Raw genomic sequence first — 20,728 nt, 5'->3', positions numbered from 1 at the left:
GGGTTTGGAAACGCTCTGAAGGGAGGGTGGGATCTTTTGCTTTTAAAGTTAGTTTGCCATTGCTAGCTGCTCTGAAAAGGCCTACCCTACCTTTAATTTTAAAAAAAACTGCCAATGCTTCATTTCGATTTGAAAATTAGTCCGAGCGTTAGATGTCGATTAATTTACCGCTTTTTTAGTGAGTTTGTTCAACTAATGATTCATTAAAATGATTTAAACCAGTGAAACATGAAGATAACTCAACATGAAGGCGATAAGTTTGCGGTAAACAATCTTTTTGTCTCACATTCAAATCAGTATACAAACGCATTCACAACTCGGGCAAAATATGCATGAAAAACAGTCCAAAAAAATGATTTCTGATTTTTGTCTTGTTTCTAGTCCAAACATCTAAAAATTCGTAAAACAAGAAGTATTTATTAGACAAGTAATTGTCTTGTTTTGGGAAAAAATAACTAAAAATTAAGTATATATATAAGTATATATATTCGTTATGTTTTTCTTGTTTTAAGGATTTTTTCTTCTTGACAACATGATAAAAATGCTAAGTAGGAAACGATTTCTTTCGAAATGATGCAATATTCCACAAAATAATAAAAATATAAAACCTTACTATAGTACGGTCAATGGATTTTAACTCTATCAGCATGACTATGGGAAAAAGTCTGTCGTCTGTCGTGTAATGTCAGCTGTTTCTTAACATCGTTACAGTGGCTGCCTGCTATTTTTTCCACAACAAGCCAGACACTGACACCGTGTTCACTCCTGATTACGATCTTCCTCCTTGCAGTCATTTCAGATATGATTACTCTTCCCTGTCTCTGCACTATCACAGATGCTGCCCAGCAGGTATTAGCAGGGCCGGGTGCCCATATTTCCCCGGTGGCCACTGCTGATTCAGCTGCCTCACGAGAAAAGAGAGATCACCCCTGCAGCACAGACAGACCTCACCTTTGCTGTGTTGAGTAAGGTGAGGTCTGTCTGTGAATAGCTTTACATCTGAGGCGTTTAAAGACTAAATTTTTCCATTGTTTATTTAAAAGGAACACGACAATGTATAAAAGGCTCCATTACCTTGTATCTTACACTATCGCCCCGTAGAAGCTGTTTTTGTAAAAAAATAGGCTAACGATTGCGTGATAACCAACGTGACTGTCGCACAGTAATTACCGTATAGACAGGAGGAGACCCTCGCGGAAAATCTTTTACTGTCTGAGGCAGTCGGGGGGACGTGGAGACATTAAGTCAAGGGCAAAGAATCGGGAGAAGCCCATAGTGTGCCAAAAGCAACGGGACAAAACATTTAAACAGCATGATTCAGATTTTACTTTCCACAAATACTAGAAGACTTACAACTGTCCGACAGGTTGCTTACTCAGGAAGTGAGTGCTTCTAATTGACTTCACTTTTCGTCGTTGAAGTCTATGGGGTCGCTGTGTCCATTTATTTTACTGTCTATGATCATACGTCAGACTGGAGGTCACTCTTCCGCCGGACCCCAACTCTCTCGTGATCACATGTACCATAGATATATAAACCTAGATTCCTCAATAGTGGCTATTTTTATGGGCCGCTATATACAACAAGATGAAGATGGAGGCTTCAGATAACACGGCATACAAAAGATACATAGTAAAAGTAAAAACATAAAAAAATTACCATAGTAAAAACCTGTAATATCGAGTTAATACATATAAAAAACACAAACCAACACATTCTCACCTGTGGAAGGTTATTCAGTTCCTTAGGCAATTTAAATCTCGGCGGTTTGCCAACTAGAAGAGCTGCAATGTTGTGGCATCCTTACTGTGAATGACGATTCACAGCGGTCGAATGTGGCATCTACGTACACATATCTATGGCATGTACGGCTGTTGCCGGAAGCCAGTGATTATAGCTTTTAAAATGTTGAATATGTATATTTTATCGCTTCAGCTTCAAAGGCATTTATTCACTCACTGGAGGCATATGGCTTACTTTTATGATTAATGGATTCGCTTTTTTGAAGCTTAAAAAAATCTATTCAATATATTTTTTAAATATAACTCAGATTGTGTTCAGCTGAAAGAAGAAAGTCATATACACCTATGGCATGAGGGTGAGCAAATTATGGAATATGCTTCATTTTTGAGTGTCTGTGGACTTTTTTTATATTTAGAAAGATTTTAGAAATATGTTTGTATTGTAAAACATTATAGTTATCGTCCTGGTGTGAACGGTTCTTTAGAGCTGTAACTGAATTTTTTTTATATATATATACACAAAGGCGTCTGTGCACAATATCTAATGAAGAAAAAAAGAGTGTTCCCACACTGTCTGAAAAACATCTCTGTGGGTTTGAATTAATGATACGCGTCTAATGAAGCCTTGCAAAGCAAAGAGGTGGTGTCGTTCTCCTTTCCAATTAGCCGTCTGTGCAACTTCCTGGCAAATTAGTTTCCTCGCTACAGCTCAGACAGTTCCGGTGGCTTCTGCAGAACTTGAATTGGTTTGTGTGTGTGTGTGTGTGTGTGTGTGTGTGTGTGTGTGTGTGTGTGTGTGTGTGTGTGTGTGTGTGTGTGTGTGTGTGTGTGTGTGTGTGTGTGTGTGTGTGTGTGTGTGTGTGTGTGTGTGTGTGTGTGTGTGTGTGTGTGTGTGTGTGTGTGTGTTCAGATCAATCTGCTTGTGACCTAGCAAGGACCAACAAAAATCCTACTTTTAAGGATTCAAGGCCAGGGCATATTACGTTCTTAAAGTTTTGAAAAAAATCCCAACATTGGATTATATATTTAAAATGACAAGATTTACATTTCTATGAAGATTTTGAAAAACTCTCAGTAACTTAAGTAGGAGACTTCTTTTCTTTCAGTATTTTACTTTTTATGCATCTTTACAAATGGCATCATTAACTTTATACACATTAAACATTTACAAACAAATACAAAACTATAAATTCATAGCTGAATCTCTAAAATAAAAAAGACAAATGATATATGCTAAGAAACCAATATTGTTAATTTTATACAATATATAATAAACTAGATTCCTCTGTTTAAGCACCCACATAAAACATGAAACATATTGGCAAAAAAAAAAAAAAATAGCATCAAGGGTATATTTTGATTTTTTTTAAACACAATGCATTGATTCCAACATTATTACTGTAAAACAAAACCACTGTTTTTGGTGTATGTGTCAAAATCATACAAAGATTTTACTGACAAAAGTGCTTTTGTCAGCTTTGATTGTAAACTGAAGCAGATCTACGCTATAATACATTTATTAGTAAACATTAGATTGCAAATAAATAAAACACATGCACGTTTTGCTGCAGATATTCCATTCGGGAGGATGGCGAAAACTGTTTAAGTCTTTTTTTTCTTCACAAAATGTAAAATACACTTTTCAAAACACACATATTACATTGCACATTATAATAAATAATATTCTTACAAAGACGACAAAGAAAAGACGGTAGACAATTCATTTATTCGGACTATAAATGCATAAATAAGAAGACAAAAATGTATAAATAAACATCTAGAACAATAAGCATCTTCCACATGTCTGTGGAAAATAAATAAGAATACATGTATGTACAATATGAACATGACTCTGTGCTTAAATGCAGTCCTGCTGTCCAAGGTGATTTATCCAGTCAGTACCAGAGATACATGGCTATAATCCACGTAATCTTCATCCTCCTCCTCTTCATCCGTCTCTTCTGAGAGCGCTACGGAGGAATATAGCAGCTGTTGCATTAGTATAAAACACAACAGCATTCAGGCACAGAGTCTTACTGCATGACTTCTTGCATCTAAAGATGCTTTGCAATTCACACGAGGCGGTGGGATCACAGCTGAGGGTTGCAGGAGAGGGTGGGATTGAATGGCGCCTTACCTCTGTCTTTTATTAGCAGAGACAATTTCTTGTATTTGTCATTGTACAAAATCAAATCAAGCAAAGAGACATTACGTAATCCCTTCTTCTAAACAAAAATATCGCTTTGTGGAAGATGATTTGTCAATACCACACACAGACTAGGGCTGGTGAAAGATGGTTCTACTTTAAGGCATTAACAAATGTTCTAACTTATCACTGAACCATCTAAACATGCTCATACTAAACATAAAATCACATTTTTTCCACATGAGATTTGTTATGTCACATATTTGAACCATTATAAGGTTAGAACAAAAGAAGTGAAATTGTCTGGGAAGATTTTACGTGAATAATAAAGGCCCGTTCACACCAAGAAGGATATTATAAAGATAATAAATCACCGTCCACACCAGCAGACGATACCGTTCTGTTTAAATACTCGTATTGTCTGTCGCTTTAAATACTCGTATTGAATAAAAAACGTTCTGAATTGTTCCCCCAAAAAAATCGATAAAATCGTTCTAAAAGTCAATTCGATGAAATAGTTTCTCTGTGCTGTTATCGTTATAGCTGTGGTGTAAACTCTGCTATTCTTTAATATTGAGAACGATTTTTAGAACTATATCTTTATGGTTATCATCCTTGGTGTAAACAGGCCTTTTTTCATTTAAAAAAATAAATAAAAAATTAGAAAACACAGAATATGCTAAGAAAAATATCATTATTTTCACATTTGCGCAAAATGGACATAACAAATCGACAGTGAAAAAAAAAGAGTTTTCGTTGAGTTTCCCTTTATTACAAAAAGATGATAGACAAAGATGTTAGCTGGGGTCAGAAATTAAATTCCACGGCCAATATTTGCCTCTTGGAATTGATTTTCTGGGCATATGTTTTTGAGCAATATAAAACACACACAAACACACACACACACACACACACGTTTGTTTCTGTGGCATATGGGGACATTCCATAGGTGTAATGGTTTTTATACCGTACAAACCGTATTTTCTATCCCCTTACACTGCCCCTGCCCCTAAACCTACCCATCACAGGAAACATTCTGCATTTTTACTTTCTAAAAAAAACTCATCCTGTATGATTTATAAGCATTTTGAAAAGTGGGGACATGGCCAATGTCCTCATATTTCACCCTCTCCTTGTAATACCTGTGTCATACTCATGTTATTATACACATTCTTGTCCTCATATGTCACAAAAACATATACACACACACACACACACACACACACAAACACACACAGCATACCAACCATTTCAAAAACTTCAATTAAAATACAAGTCAGAAATATATCTATATATTAAAATACATGTTTAAAAAACTATTTTTGTTGTTAAAACATTTGTGTCCCAAGCACTGGTCAATTTCTGAGCTTGCACCATAATGGTGACAGGCTTGCTTTTCTTTGCCCGTAACACACATGCTCGTCTGTATCGCAAAATCATCACGGAGCCGGTCAGCCGTAGGCAGAGACAACAAAATACAGAGCGCGCTAAGTGAGTTTACGTCCCTATGTCGCTTCCACATCAACACCGTCAGTCACGTTTCTGTCTCTGACGCACAGATAGTGTAACCATTGCGGAGGAGCAGCATGTTCAGAACTGTCTCGCGTCCCAAACGGAAATCCTTCCAGAAAGATTTGGGCTTAACCTCATTAAAGACATCAATAGATGAGCAGAGAGCATCTGCGCTGTCCCGGACGCTTCTAATGCATCAGAACGTCTCATTGCCACTGAGTTAAAACACAGAACGTCTTTGCGAGAGGAAGCCAAGACGAGGGCAAATACACGCTCTCCGGCGGTCCTCGTGTTCCTTTTGGGGGCAACGGGAGGGGCAAGAAAGAGGGGTGTTTTTCGGCAGGGGGAGGGAATGCGGGACAGGGGTGCGGCCAGGCGTAGCATCCTCTACTTACAGTTGCAGGAGCCCAAGTGTTTGACCTCCAGGACGAGACCCAGGGAGCAGGCGGCCTGCTTCATGGCGCACTCGTTCGGGTAGGTCACGTTGTCGCTGGCGCAGACACTGTCTCCTGGACGGCCCTCGGGACAGTCGTCCTCGCACACTGCACAGCGTCCCCGTCCCGTCCGCTTGTTCCACAGACACTTTCGTCCCTCCCGGCATTTGATGTCTTCACAGGACCTGGCGTCTGAGGACGAAGCATAAAGACGAATGAAATTAGAAGTTCTCCCAAAAATATGATTTCACTTTGGGTAAAACCACTTCTTTGGGTCACATTCGGCCGTGCTGAATGTTAATTTTAGTCTTGTTTCACATAGTGTGGTTTGAGGAGGTATTAAATAACGCAGAAAGGCAGCAACAGTCACAGCTACCCATGTGAAACATGAATGTGTTATTGCAACAGAAAACAGAGTAATGAGAACCACATGTTTAAGGAGGATTGTGCAAGCACGAGATTTTGTCTTTTTCTCACCTATGCATTTCCCCTCGTAGGCTACTCCAATGGACCGTCCCATGATGCACGTGGCCCTTCGGAGATGGCAGGTGTTGGCGTACACGATCCCGTCGTTCCCGCACAGGTACTGCTCCGGTGAGGTCACCTCAGGGCAAAGCCGGTTGCAGGTCACGCAATAGGCGTTGCTGGTCTGGTCCAGTACACACGTCGAGCTTCCAGGACAACGCACGTCATAACACGACTCTAGAAAAATAGGAACCAGTCAAAATTTGCAGCTTCTGTGGCTAACAACCTTTTACACCTATATGCTACTGATATAAAACTAGCTTATGCATAGCAGTATTTTGTATTTATTATGAGTTACACTTTATTTTTAGGTGTCATTGGTACAGTATAATTATATATTTAAGTACTGAGTAACCGCATGTACTTACTATAGGGTAGGATTAGGGTTCGGTTGAGGGTTAGTTGCAATTAATTATAGATATGTTTCTGTTATCAATCAATCAAAACTTTTATTCAGGACACACATGGTCCAAAAACATGTAAAACCAATACAGTAACTGTAATACCAATACAAACACACACAAAAAACAACAACACAATATGTATGATTGTATGTGTGCTATTTGTAATGTTTTTGAAAGAAGTTTCTTCTGCTCATAAAGCCTGCATTTATTTGATCAAAAATACAGAAAAATGTTTAATATTGTGATATATTATTACAATTTTAAATAATTGTCTTTCAATTTATTATACTTTAAATTATCATTTATTTCTGTGATGCAAAGCTGAATTTTCAGGATCCTTACTCCAGTCTTCAGTGTCACATGATCCTTCAGAAATCATTTTAATATTCTGATTTATTATGAGTGTTGGAAACAGTTCTGCAGCCTAATTTATTTGATGAATAAAAGGTTCAAAAGAACTGCGTTTATTCAAAATAAAAACATTTTAAAATAATATAAATCTCCTTTACTATCATTTTTTTATCAATTTAACACATCCTTGCTGAATAAAATTATTGATTTAAAAAAAAGAAGAAAAAAAATTACTCACCCTAAATTACTGACCAGTAGTTTATATTGTTGTTAAAAAAGATTTCTATTTTTAAAACACTTGCTTCTTTTTTTATGTATTTCTTTCTCTCTTTTTTTCATCAAAGTATTATAAAAAAGTATCACAGGTTATGAAAAAATATTAAGCAGCAGAACTGTTCCCAACTTTGAAAAATGAATCATCATATTAGAAGGATTTCTGAAGGATCATGTGACACTGAAGACTGGAGGAATGATCCTGAAAATTCAGCTTTGCATCACAGAAATAAATGACAATTTTAAAGTATAATAAATTGAAAGCTAATTATTTTAAATTGTAATAATATATCACAATATTACATTTTTGTCTGTATTTTTGATCAAATAAATGCAGGCTTGATGAGCAGAAGAAACTTTTTTCAAAAACATTACAAATAGTAATGTGTCCAAACTTTTGGCCTTTACTGTATATGGTGGGTGCAATATTTGTATAATGTAATGTTTCCTAAAACAATTCCTATATTATCCAATAAACTGCACAGCCTAGGTAATGTCACCGGGGGGAAAGCTGAGGCTTGTTTCGATTAAAAAGGCATTATTCCTTCTTTGGAAGAATGTACTCCTAATTTGGGCGCAACAAGACTAATTAATCAAGTAAGCGCTGATCTCAGTTTGACTTGAGTGACCGTACTTTTGCATTTCCCCTGGTACTGCGCAGTCAGGTCAGGGTGCCTCTTGCACTTGGCCCTAAGGACTGCACACTCGTTCCGGTACGTTTTCCCATCGGAGCCACAGACGGGCCCTTTAAAGGTCACATTGGAGCAGTCTGGGGCGCACACGCAGCGGGGTTTATTCCGCTTGTTCATTTTGCACCTCTTTCCGGGACCACAGTCCACATTATCACAAGTCTCTGTAGAATCAATAAAGAAGGTTATTAATAACTGATCAAGTGAGCTGACACATCAGTTCTGTAATAAATGTTTGTGGTTTAAATGTCATGTCTGTCATGCACTATTTATATTATATATACCATACTCAAGTGTTCCTAGCATGAAATCGAAATTCTATTTGAACGTTTAGCTTCTCCCAGATCATTTCCCGTCATCCAAATGCTTTACCTTTACAAGGTATGCAGTTTGGTGCACCGCCATTGAAGATCAGCCACTTGAAGAGCGTGTTATTGGGTACATCCTCCTCGGTCCACGCCGTGCCCAGACGTCCGCTTCTACAACAGTCTTCCCGACTCATCCCAGACATGTACAGATCCTGGCATCTCCCGTTCTTTCCCTGCTCAAGCCAGCAGTTGCCAGCTGGAAAGAGTCACTTTATTACCCTCTCATACATGCTGATTACTTTTCTGTTAATGTATCACTCATACAGGGATGTAGTAGAATGGAGCTAATTGGAGCCAATTAGTGCTGAGCAGGGTCATAACCATGTAGGACACTCAAAACAGGCAATAAGGGTGTTGCAATGACCGATTCATTTTTACATTGGGTCACCTTGATATTAAATATCTGTTTGCATCTTTAGTGCCAAGTTGCTTTATGCTTATAAAACAAAAGACTTTTGCTGGATCCAGGTAAAAGATCAATCAAACATTTGAAAATGATTTTAGGGGTATTTAAAAAGGAACTTGGGTTGAAATTCCAAATGTTCAAAGAGTCCTGCCATATGAATCCACTCAAACGCTGAAGAAACACTATATTGTGGTTGTGCAAGCGTTTTTGTGCATTGCACGGAAACATGCTCTACCGTTTAGACATAATGCCATTATAAACAAAATAAATTAATAAAATACCCCACGTACTGCAGTTTAACATATCATCTGATAATACTAATCGCTCAAAGATCAAGACAAGAAAGTGCCTGTCTAGATGTGTGGATTTCCACTATAAATTCTAATAGCTAGGTGTCTTGAAAACAAGTTCACTTATACATTTTTAGAGTTTTTACGCATGAGAGGCGCCAGCGCGCAAACGCACCATTCAAGCTGATCAAGTCCAAATCAATGCTTTAATGGCTTTAACACGGGATAACATTCCCCATTCAGACGGTAAGACTGATAAATAAGCATAAATGTCACTTTACCTTGGACTTTCTGCTGTTCCATCAAGTGCGCGAACCATATGAGAAGCGCGATCACGCCCTGGCGGAGCCGCGGTAACTGTAGCATCCTCAGAAAAAGTGGAGACAGACTGACTACAGACAGACAGATGTTCTCCCGATGCTTCGCACTCAGTGACTGTCATACACACGGAATCCGTCTCGCTTTTTAAATCTATATGGGGTCTCGAGTTGGATGCCTGTGGTGGGCGGTCTTCATACTTCATTGGGGGTGGGGAGAGCATTGTAATAGTTTGCCCACCGACATTTATCAGGTGACATTAGTAAGTCTAGAAACTTTCTCTCCTCAAGAGCAACATTAGGATTTGGGGCTGTTTGAGGGGGTTCAAAGAGTTGGATAACAGCAGAAAAGTGATTTGGGGTCTGTTTGCATTTATTGTGGATAGAAGGCTGATTATTACAACAGTTATTTGATATAAATAGTTTTTCTTTCAACATATGCCAACCTTTGAGTTTGAACTGTATTTAACAGAACCTGCAGAATTGCTGGGTAAATATAGTTTATTTTGATGTGATTAAAAAAGATTTCAAAAACTTTTATCGTTGTAGGATTGTAAATATTCTCAGAAAACTCAAATGCTCAGTGTTAATAAATTATGATGTGCCATCTGAGGCTAAATAAAATGTAATATATGTTTGAACAGAGCTGTGCCCAAAGTAACAGGGCTGACATATTTTATACTTTCTATCGCCATCATCAGCACTGTGCTCGACCTTGAAAAAGGCCTATAAGAAAGAGAAATTATGTTTATTTTATGTGGATATTTCTGCAAATATCCAGTTCAATGTACAAAATCATGGAAGCTTGGTTACAGGGTTAACAATTTCCAATCATACCAGCCGACAATAATAATAATATATAAGAAGATGAGTGTTCACAAGGGGATGAGGCTGTCAATATATATATATATATATATATATATATATATATATATATATATATATATATATATATATATATAACAATATATATATATATATATATATATATATATATATATATATATTGTTATATATATATATATATATATATATATATATATATATATATATATATATATATATATATATTGTTATATATATATATATATATATATATATATATATATATATATATATTGTTATATATATTGTTATATATATTGTTATATATTAGTTATGAAATTGTATAGTATTATTAAGATAAGGGGAGTTATAAGATCAACAGGGCCGATGCCTAACTTGGAATCTTGTGTATTTTTTATTATAAATGTCTTTTAAATATTATATATAGCCTATACATACACACAGAGAGAGAGAAAATAAATGCAAAATACTTTACTCAAAATGTGCATATCTGCTAATATGGCATAGTAACTGGCAAAAAAGGACACGTGTGAAGAAAGAATACATAAAAATGTTTCAAAAGTTACTGATTTGTTAAAAATGCCTGGACAGGCACAGGAAGTTAAAATCAGTTTTTATGTGTCAATTACCGACACAAAATGCCCTCCTTTTCTTGGCCTATCTAACATGAACTAATGGATTATAAACTAGCAACTTTTTTAAAATGAGTACACTTTTAATCAGTGAATACAGCTCTATGGTACTTTACAGCAAAACAGACAATATGAAAAGAGGCAACAGCATCTCAGTGCGTGGGAATGCTTATGAACTATTTGAGTCCTCTACTTTGAATAGACTTAGACAGTTTTCCATCCATTTCAGTTTGCACGATAAGCGTTAATCTTTTAAAGTGGTCTGTTACGGTGAATTTGGATGGGTAATAATAGACTCAAGGATACGGTCATTCTAATAATAGTTGAGACAGTTGTTTGGTCCTCCCCAGGGTCAAACCTGCAAATATAGCACAACAAATCCTCCTTCAAAAGAAAGCAATCAGGGTGTTGCATTACACCCCGTCGACACAACTAGTGACTGGACAGGACAAATTCCTGTGACGCTGCTGACGTTGCATGCTTGCAGAGTAGACGAGGAGTTTAGATGAGGTGTTACATCCATGATGCAAATAAGTTCTTTATTGCCAGCTTCAGTGGTTTCATGAAGAACCTTTAACATCCACAGAATCTTGCAATGCACAAACGGTTCATCAGATTAGTACAATATTCATAAAACTAAGAGGAAATGGTTCATTTAAAAACAGTTCACTAAAAGGTTCTTTGAGGAACTGAAGAGAGTTCTTCTGTTGCATTGCTATAAGACCTTTTAGAACCTTTATTTGACTCATTCCTAACTTTTTTCTAGTTACTATTAATACTGACAAGTGAATTCTATTAGTAGGACATTTTTGGTGTTGAATTGTGGTTCAGGGATGTAAAGCTGAGTGAAACGACTTCTCAAATTAGAATAAATGTAAGACGGACTTGATTTTGTTCATGGGGAATTGATTGTGGATCTCATGTGAGTGACAGGTTGCCCTGTCCTCACACCATTTAACACATCACCAAAGAGAAGAGATGGAGCTAAGAAGGAGCTGAAGCTAATGGGATTCAATATTATAGGGCACATTAATTAAAAAAATTATGATATACACAAATAAATAAATTATAATAGGCTAAATATGGCAATATTCCATAAAAAATAAGAATTGTCCATTTTGATTTCATGGTGACTTCGTAGGCCTACTGGTAACATAAAATAGATATTGGGACAACCCTCCAAATCCTTGAATTCAGGTGTTCCTATAACTTCCATGGTCACATATGTATGAAACCAAGCACCTATAGGCATGCAGACTGCTTCTGTGGCATTCAGATTAGCTTATGAACAGTGCCTAGAGAGTTTAAATGAATGGGTTTCCATGGCAGTGCAGCTGCAATCCTTACATCACCAAGTGCAATGCAAACGTTGAATGCAGTGGTGTAAAGCATGCTGCCGTGGGACTCTAGAGCAGTGGAGACGTGTTCTCTGGGGTGACGAATCACGCTCCTCTGTCTGGCAATCTGATGGACAAGTCTGGGTTTGTCAGTTTCCAGGAGAACAGTACTTGCCTGACTGCATTGTGCCAAGTGTAAAGCTTGGTGGAGGGGAGATTATGGTCTGGGGTTGCTTTTTCAGGGATTGGGCCTTGCCCTTTAGTTCCAGTGAGAGGAACTCTTAGTCCTTCAACATACCAAGACATTTTGGAAAATGTCATGCTCCCAACTTTGTGGGAATAGTTTGGGGATGGCCCCTTCCTGTTCCAACGTGACTGCGCACCAGTGCCGAGCTCATCCATGTCCATAAAGACATGGATGAGCGAGTTTGATGTGGAGGAACTTGACTGGCCTGCATAGAGTCCTGACCTCAACCCAATAGAACACCTTTGGGAGGAATTATAGTGGAGAATGCGGTCCAGGCCTTTTCGACCAACATCGGTGCATGACCTCACAAATGCGCTTCCAGGCGAATGGTCAAAAATTCCCATAAACACACTCCTAAACCTTGTGGAAAGCCTTCCCAGAAATGTTGAAGCTGTTATAGCTGCAAACTCCATATTAAACCCTACGGATTAAGAATGGGATGTAATTAACAGTTAATGTACATTCATGTGCATGTAAAGGCAGACGTCCCAAAACTTTTGGCAATAGAGTGTATGTCTGAGGTCGAGGTGGAAGCAGCTGCAATGCTGTCCCTCTGTCGGAAAATTGGGAGAAATGCAAGACTCTGCAAGTGTCTCCTACCACACGTTGTTAATAACTATCACAGTGAGATGGGGACATACGTTGCACAGCTGTGGTCTGTGGTTAGAGATGTCACTGGTTTGATCGAATGCCACACAGAATCGTCTTACTGAACAAAAACAGCCATCGGCTGTTTAATAATGGCGAGTCGTGCGTTTGATCTGTTGTTTTTATTTTTTCTTGAATAAGCTTGTATATTAGAGACTATAAATATGTGTGTAGTGCTTTACATGAGTCTCTAAATATACGCAGTAACTATAAAGAAAGTGCTTTATACATTATATTTTAAGGACATTAAAGGGAGTTCACCTTCAATAGTTCACCCAAAAATGAAAATGATCCCATAATTTACTCACCCTCAAGCTATCCTAAGTGTATATGACATTCTTCTTTCAGACGAGTTATTCGAAAATTACACCATTATTTACCATATAAAAAATGTCCTTGCTAATCCAAGCAATATATTGGCAGTGAATGGCAGGCCAAAATTTTAACATGTTAAATATGGATATTGTTCTTACAAATCCCACCAGAAGGCTTTGATCAACTCCCCTGAGCTGTGTGGATTACTTTTATAATGGATGGATGCACTTTTCAAATGCCATTTACTGCGATTATAATGCTTGGAAGAGCCAGAACATTTATAATATAACTATGATTGTATTCGTCTGAAAGAAGAATGCCATATACACCCAGGATGGCTTGAGGGTGAGTAAATAATTGGGCAATTTTCATTTTTGGGTGGAATATCCCTTTAACTCTCTGATGGTGATGAATGACTCAGTTTAACATGTGATTTTGGAGACATCTGCCGGTGACGGTTGGAAATGCGGAGCTAATGTCAGGAACTCATTTCATGATTTTAGGTTAAAAAGGATAAAGGATAAAATCTTATAGAAGACATAATAAAGGAGGAAAAGGGCAAATTTCTTAATTACAATTTTAAGCTCTGAATAAAAAGCATGATCTGTCTGTTTCCTGGCCACGAGTCAGCTGACTTAAAGCAAAACCAATTGGATTTCGTCTCTCAGGAAGCAGACCGCAGCAGCACGCGCTGCGAGTGTTTGAACTTTACGTGTCCAGCCAATGTAAGTTACATACATGAATACCGAGGTAAGTCTGCGTTGGAAATCTTTTGTACAGTTAAATTTTCTTACCAATCACCTGCTTAACAAACATACAAAACCGAATCATATTTACATTACTAAATCGCTAATGGCATTCGATAAACGAAATTGTCCATATTGTTGTAATAGCCTGTAACGTTTTATTTACATGTTAAGCAGGTGTCGGTTCTGTACTTTGCAAAAAGTGCCGAATTAACGGGACTTAAAGCGGAGAACATCACTGTTCCTTCAAACATAACATCTCTACAGCTGTGGCAGGAGTTGGAGACCAGACATCCGAGGTGAATTATTATCACAACTAACGTTACATGAATAACTTACTTCTTTCAAATCAGTGATATTTACACTGCAAGTGATCGCCGCATTATAATCAAACAGTTGTGGTCTTTACTGCCATTCAATCCACCAATCTGAGACTGTGTTTATGCCTTGCGCTCATTTGCAGTGAATATATGATAATTATATATATATATATATATATATATATATATATATATATATATATATATATATATATAATTTTTTTTACATAATTTTTATTATGTATTACGTAATCTCTTGAAAAGGTTCTTTGTTATCAGAATGTTAATTTCTGGCATATATTATTAACTAACTTAATCATAGCATTAATATATATATATATATATATATATATATATATATATATATATATATATATATATATATATATATATATATATATATATATATATATATAATATATATATATATAAATCATATAACACTGGGAATTATTATAAAATGTTTATTCTGTTCTGTACAGATGTATTGTCTTCTGAAAATTGTCTGAGAATCAATAAAACTGTTAATTTGTTTGTCCTTCTGTGCCAGACTGTCTGTGTTACGGGATCAAGTGGTTCTGGCAGTGCGGCAGGAGTACGTGCCTCTGGGTGTGCAGCCCTTGACCCTCAGAGAGGGAGACGAGGTGGCCATTATACCACCCCTTAGTGGAGGGTAGAGGAGTTACCAAGGTAGGCATCAAATATGTCTGTTTTACACACACAAACACTATATATATTACATGTTATATATTTAATATTTAAATTATACAAATAAATTATATAATGTTAATTTTTTACATTTTCTGTTTTTTAAAGGTATGGCTGCAGATGAGGGTCAAGATGTAATTACACTCACAACTGACAAGCTTTCTGCTGATGCCGTCTCTGAATCTGTGACGTGTCCCTCATGTGGCGCTATATCTCTGTTTATTGGTCAGTCTTTCATAGTTGGATATTTTTTTCTGTTTAGAGCTTGCTTTCTTGTTTTTTTTTGTTTTGTTTACGGTTTATTTATACACTTTAGAAACATAAAATCATAACAAAAAAGGCTTACGAGAGCGAAGAAGAAAAAAACTAAATAAAATATTTAGAATGACCCTAAAATTCAAGATATCAGGGCAAAAATGCCCCTGTATGAGTTTCTCATATTTATCACACAAGTGATGTTTTTGTCCACAATAGCACGAGTGCAAATGTGATATTGATTTTATACAACAGTTAGTAAATACAAAGTTAATATTGTGTATAATTTAGAAACAATATTGTCGTTTTTTTCCCCAAAGTTTTTGCTAATGAAAATATTACCTATAAAGCAGAATTGTTTCTTTGTTTTTTAAATTTATGAATCTGCATTTTTGAGTGAATCAATGGGGTGAACCAATGATGCAATGGCCCATTCATAAAGATGCCATTTACCTAATTCCTAAATGAATCAGCCAATCGAATGACCCAATGACCTACTCATTTAGACATTTACTGCCAACTACTGGCAGTTTAAGTTTCTTGTTTGGAGAATTATTTCATATTTCATATTGATAAATGCAACATGTTTGACTTTCTGCAAGAACCAATGAGGTTCATTGTTGTGTTATGTTGTTGAAGCGTCAAAGTGGTAGTTGCAGAGCTATCAATAAAGGGTTAGGAAGCTCTCAGATTTTAGTAAAAGATCTGTGTTCTGAAGTTGAGCGAAAGTCTTACGGGTTTGTAACGACATGATGGTGAGTAAATGATGACAATTTTCATTTTTGGGTGCACTATCCCTTTAAGGTCTTTCTTAAGCCCAGCTGGTATGCTGGGCTTGCAAATTATCGAAGCGCAAAGACTGCTAAGTAGTACATGTATTGGCTAACTTGGAGATTGAGCCTTCAACACAAACGTTTAAACCTAGGATGGTGTCAGTCTGAGAAGATGCACCATCCAGAGTAGAAGACTGAAAAACGGATTCCAATGTAATCTCCTTTTTCAGGGACTACCAGAGATAATTTTGAGGGGAAGAAAGTAAAACAGCTTGAATATGAGGCATACATTCCAATGGCAGAGTCTGAACTGAGGAAGATCTGCAGTGACATCAGGAAAAAGTGGCCCAGCGTCAGACATATTAGCATTCAACATAGACTTGGGTGAGTTTTGCAGTGTGTTTAGATAATGAATGTTCATTACTTGACATCATAACATCTGAAGAATATTTCTGTTCTTTTCCCGCTCTGTCCACAGTGTGGTTCCTATAACAGAAGCAAGCGTTATAATAGGGATCTCATCACCGCACAGAAGTGATTCCCTGGAGGCGGTGAAGTACTGCATTGACACACTTAAAGCAACTGTACCAATCTGGAAAAAGGTATGAACATACCTAGTAGTGCATGATTTTTGATTAACCCTATAGAACATTTCATGAATAATGTACTAAAAAAAACAACAATTTTGTTCAACAAATGGTCATTAAAAGGAGGTGATTACTTTCCGGTAAATGCTATTTGTCAGTAGCCTGATGTGGTCATACTCAATTCTAGTCAGAATATGAGTCTGAAACTGCTCCATTGGCTGTGATAATGGGGCGTGTTTCAACCGAACCAGGAAAGACATCAATTGGACAGACCTACAACCAATCAGAGCAACGGAAGCCTGAGCTCAACTGCACTGTGTTGCCAAGTCTGCGTTTTTTTCCGTGGTTGTTTTCTATGTCCAAGAGTTGAAGCGACTATTATGTGATACATAGACCAATGAGTGCGAATTTTAGCAGGCAATCTTGCCAAAATAACACACATTTTACCCCCCAAACATAATTTTTCCCCCGGAGAACCCCCCGAGAAGCTATTGTTCCTATAATGATCATTGTAGCCAACATGATCATCATCTTTAAGAGAAATTATGAAGGTGAATGCATATACAAACAAGCTCTCCGTTTAGGATTCGAGTAAATATAATCCAAGCCCCTTTGATGACGTGCATGATTACGTTACTGTTGATCATCTGTCCGTCATTGTCTTAAGCCCGCCCTGATGATTTCATTGGTCCGAACAGTTTCTGTTCAGAGATAATAACTCCTCTATGGAGCAAGGCCAGACCGAACCACCCGACCTGAAAATGTTGTGGGCGGGGCTAGGTTCGGCTGGCATCCAGGCTAATTTGTCAGCCTCAGGAGGTCAAAATAATTTATTAGTGTTTGTTATTTCCTTCGTACATTTTGTAGGTACAATGTGGCACATAAAACCAATGTGTATGATTGTTTATTATATATATATTTTTATATACAAATAGTAAGAAATAGTCACAATTAATACAACTTAACTAAAATATCATATAAATAAAGTAAGCCTGAATAGGTAATAGGGTTGCAAACGTTTCTCGATAGAGACTAGCTAGTTTTGCGGTAAAGGCTTTTTGGTAGACATTTATAAATGTACGTTTACGATTAAGAATGCACATTATTTAATTAATCACTTTTCCTTAAAAACTTGGCAATAAAGGTGATAAATACAGTCAATATAATTTGTGTAAAAAATGCCTAAATGGAATTTGGGGGTTTTGTCTTTCCACCATATTGTCGTTTTAAATGATACTACAACATAAAATATTATTTTAAGGAATTTTAACAGGTTAAAATTCACAATAATTTCATTAAATATTTTTAATGCAATTACTTGAATATTAAGTCTGCAGATTGTCAAAATCATGATTTGTCTTTTACTATAATTTATTATACACTTGATAAATCTCTGAGGTGCACAACAGACTCAAAAAACATTTTTCAAGTTAGTTAGTAAAACTAGCTAGTTTTCAATCTAGGTTAATTGGATTTAATCAAATGGTTCTTGCAACAAAAAGGAAGGTCGTTGTGCCTCTATTCTTAAAATAAGACACAACCTTGTTTGTTGAACATTTAGTTTTTGTTTCTTTATAAGATATAGTTATATAATAACATGTTAATTATTGCCATCAAAGTGTAATCATTTCTCTTTGTATATTGCATTGTGCAATCGTTTGCAACATGTTTGTAATTATTTTGTTCTTTTCAGGAAATATACGAGTCTGGGGAGCCTTGCTGGAAAGAGAACAAGGAGTGTTTGTGGGCGGATGGTGGAAAAGATTCCAAGGAAAGTTAAACTGTTAAATGAGCTACAGTAAATTAGTAAATCTTGTGAAGCATCATCAGGTTTTTATTGAAAAAATACAAAGTTCAAGGTTTCCTGTCACACCTGATGAAACACAAATATAGATTTGAATCAAAAAGGGTATATTCTGCCCTTTTTTTAAAGAATAGAAAGTCAAAAAGTGCAAAAACATCATGTAAACATTAAGGAAAGTCTTTGTCGCCTATGTTGCCTTTGATTAGACAGGCCTCTTTTCCTGTCACACCATCAGTAGAAGTTAAACCCTGAATTAATACAAAATCATACCAGCTTATTTATATTAACTTTGTCATTTCAAAACATTAAATAAAAGTTTGCATCAGCATTTTCTAGACATTTCAAAGTATTTGAGCGTAAAAAGTGTTGTCTGCAAATACTCACAATCTTATTCTCGAGTAGTATCAGAACATTTCCCTGACGTTTTACACAGAGTACACAAGATTCTTGCATAGTACAAAGTTCTCTGGCAAAGATCTTTTTTGTTTTTCGCTCATGGGTTCTGGTAAAAAGATTCTGAAATACATTTGTAGCGTTACACTGTTAGCGAACATCCAGACGCTGCCTACTTTTAGATGAATATGTTAATATGTGCTGCACTTTCTTTACAACAACAAAATAAACTAAAATAACCGGTGAGAAAACAGCAGTTAAGAAAGCATCCGATCATATGTGGATGTTTCCACTAGGTCTGCAATTCAGCCCTCCAGTAAAGTCACGTCTCCTTTATTTATATAAACAATAGATTGCTTTAAAGAAAGCAGCTTTACCGTATTAAACATGAAAAAATACTCTCTTTTAATTAGAATTACAACTCTCGCTCGACTTGACTCAACTCTCCAGTGTTAATGCTTTTACTCGCGTCTGACTTCCAAGGACTGAACTACAGAGGAAATTAACAGAAGATTTCCATTTCAAGGAAGGCGGAGCCACAGCTCTTCCATTATCGCCACAGTCCAATGGTAGTTTACTAGTCAGAAGGAACTTTTCCAGAAAGTTCGCTATAGCAACCTGTTACGAAGTCCCAATTTTGCTTGAAATATATCGGGGTCATATGTGGTTGGTAATTTTAGTACTCAACTATAAAATAAATGATCAGATCTGTTCAAATAAGAACTCAAAAGGTCCATTTACTCATATGCCAGCATATGACGGCAATAATCAAAAGTCACAATAAGCCCCGTTTCCACCAAAATTACCCGGAACAATTTGTACCAGGAACTTTTTTACAGGAACTTTTCTCCCCCCCAGACCTGCAGCTGTCTGCGTTTCGACCGCGATAAAGTTCCGAGAAGATTAGGCAAATTAGTCCGGTGATGTAGGACTGCGCGCGACTGCTCCTCCAAATCAGTGAAGGACAGTAATCATTTGTGTGTGTACCGATTGAAAGATTTAGTGAACTGTTTACATGAGACGTTATCTAAACCGATCTGGTGTTTACATGTGATGACTTTCAATCGCAATCATTTTGTCACATGCAGTTTGTCTGCCGCACCAAAAATGTCAACGCTGTTTTCTCCACCAGCTGGAGTGTGTTAACTGTAGCCATAGCAACTCTTAACGGCCACCAGGACTAATACAGTATTATTTATAGCTATTTGTTGTAAAGTGTAATAATCATCTCAGAAAAAAAAATCTTCTGTCAGGCGCAGTTAAAGTAAAAACTGCCTGGGGCAATATACGCTGTGTCATTACTCCAACATTATCTTCATAACTTACGAAATAAAAAGTTTACCCCTCAGAAAAATGTACTTTCCTCTCTTGTCAACATGAGCGCGGCGCGCGCCGTCACGTCATGTAAGGACACACACTTAAAAGTAATCGGTCAGGTCGTTTACATGGTGAAAAAAAATTAATAACGAGTATGGAAGAGATTCAAGCTTTGCTGCTTTTGCTGGTTATGTATAGGTTTACTAAAGAGGTAATTAACAACGACAGAAAAGAGCACTAATATGCAGATTCAGCAGCATGCAGCTGCAGCATATTCAGAAAGCTTGTAAAGCTAGATTTAAAATGACAATGTATATTATTATCAGCTATTACGGACATTGAA

General features: G+C 36.8%; 3 protein-coding genes across 6 annotated transcripts; 2 read left to right on the top strand and 1 right to left on the bottom strand.

Moving 5' to 3' along the window:
* Positions 1-2,869: 2,869 nt before the first annotated feature.
* fstb (follistatin b) lies at positions 2,870-10,347 on the bottom strand. The gene is made up of 6 exons (XM_067432770.1): positions 9,422-10,347; positions 8,449-8,640; positions 8,022-8,240; positions 6,312-6,536; positions 5,796-6,026; positions 2,870-3,712 (listed from the first exon to the last, which is right to left on the bottom strand). Exons 1-6 carry the CDS (start codon positions 9,504-9,506, stop codon positions 3,630-3,632), a joined length of 1,035 nt encoding a protein of 344 aa, XP_067288871.1. The 5' UTR covers positions 9,507-10,347; the 3' UTR covers positions 2,870-3,629.
* Positions 10,348-13,501: 3,154 nt separating this feature from the next.
* On the top strand, positions 13,502-15,237 carry LOC137062504 (molybdopterin synthase sulfur carrier subunit). 4 transcript variants are annotated; one of them, XM_067433372.1, is made up of 3 exons: positions 13,502-14,207; positions 14,403-14,527; positions 15,099-15,237. In XM_067433372.1, exons 1-3 carry the CDS (start codon positions 14,082-14,084, stop codon positions 15,223-15,225), a joined length of 378 nt encoding a protein of 125 aa, XP_067289473.1. In that variant the 5' UTR covers positions 13,502-14,081; the 3' UTR covers positions 15,226-15,237. The 4 variants fall into 4 exon arrangements, with proteins under 4 accessions (XP_067289473.1, XP_067289474.1, XP_067289475.1 ...); XM_067433373.1 differs by having other exon boundaries at positions 13,503-14,207; positions 14,406-14,527; XM_067433374.1 differs by having other exon boundaries at positions 14,079-14,232.
* LOC137062503 (molybdopterin synthase catalytic subunit) lies at positions 15,216-19,001 on the top strand. The gene is made up of 5 exons (XM_067433371.1): positions 15,216-15,238; positions 15,365-15,481; positions 16,515-16,668; positions 16,763-16,886; positions 18,565-19,001. Exons 2-5 carry the CDS (start codon positions 15,367-15,369, stop codon positions 18,649-18,651), a joined length of 480 nt encoding a protein of 159 aa, XP_067289472.1. The 5' UTR covers positions 15,216-15,238; positions 15,365-15,366; the 3' UTR covers positions 18,652-19,001.
* The last annotated feature ends 1,727 nt before the right edge of the window (positions 19,002-20,728 follow it).

Source organism: Pseudorasbora parva, chromosome 23 (assembly GCF_024679245.1).
Source record: "Pseudorasbora parva isolate DD20220531a chromosome 23, ASM2467924v1, whole genome shotgun sequence".
In the NCBI taxonomy this organism is placed as follows: domain Eukaryota; kingdom Metazoa; phylum Chordata; class Actinopteri; order Cypriniformes; family Gobionidae; genus Pseudorasbora; species Pseudorasbora parva.
Note: the sequence above shows the minus strand (reverse complement) of the source record. Positions and strands in the feature narration are given on the sequence as shown.

What these genes read in the sequence shown, in the direction of transcription:
- LOC137062504 (XM_067433372.1), top strand. Translation starts at nt 14,082, where the DNA reads ATGATCTGTCTGTTTCCTGGCCACGAGTCAGCTGACTTAAAGCAAAAC. An exon ending in ACTTTACGTGTCCAGCCAAT is followed by an intron (nt 14,208 to 14,402) that starts GTAAGTTACATA and finishes TTACATGTTAAG; the next exon opens with CAGGTGTCGGTTCTGTACTT. An exon ending in TTGGAGACCAGACATCCGAG is followed by an intron (nt 14,528 to 15,098) that starts GTGAATTATTAT and finishes CTTCTGTGCCAG; the next exon opens with ACTGTCTGTGTTACGGGATC.
- LOC137062503 (XM_067433371.1), top strand. Translation starts at nt 15,367, where the DNA reads ATGGCTGCAGATGAGGGTCAAGATGTAATTACACTCACAACTGACAAG. An exon ending in CGCTATATCTCTGTTTATTG is followed by an intron (nt 15,482 to 16,514) that starts GTCAGTCTTTCA and finishes CTCCTTTTTCAG; the next exon opens with GGACTACCAGAGATAATTTT. An exon ending in AGCATTCAACATAGACTTGG is followed by an intron (nt 16,669 to 16,762) that starts GTGAGTTTTGCA and finishes CTCTGTCCACAG; the next exon opens with TGTGGTTCCTATAACAGAAG.
- fstb (XM_067432770.1), bottom strand. Translation starts at nt 9,506, where the DNA reads ATGCTACAGTTACCGCGGCTCCGCCAGGGCGTGATCGCGCTTCTCATA. An exon ending in GGAACAGCAGAAAGTCCAAG is followed by an intron (nt 8,641 to 9,421) that starts GTAAAGTGACAT and finishes GACTCTTTCCAG; the next exon opens with CTGGCAACTGCTGGCTTGAG. An exon ending in CTACGAGGGGAAATGCATAG is followed by an intron (nt 6,027 to 6,311) that starts GTGAGAAAAAGA and finishes CTTCGTCCTCAG; the next exon opens with ACGCCAGGTCCTGTGAAGAC.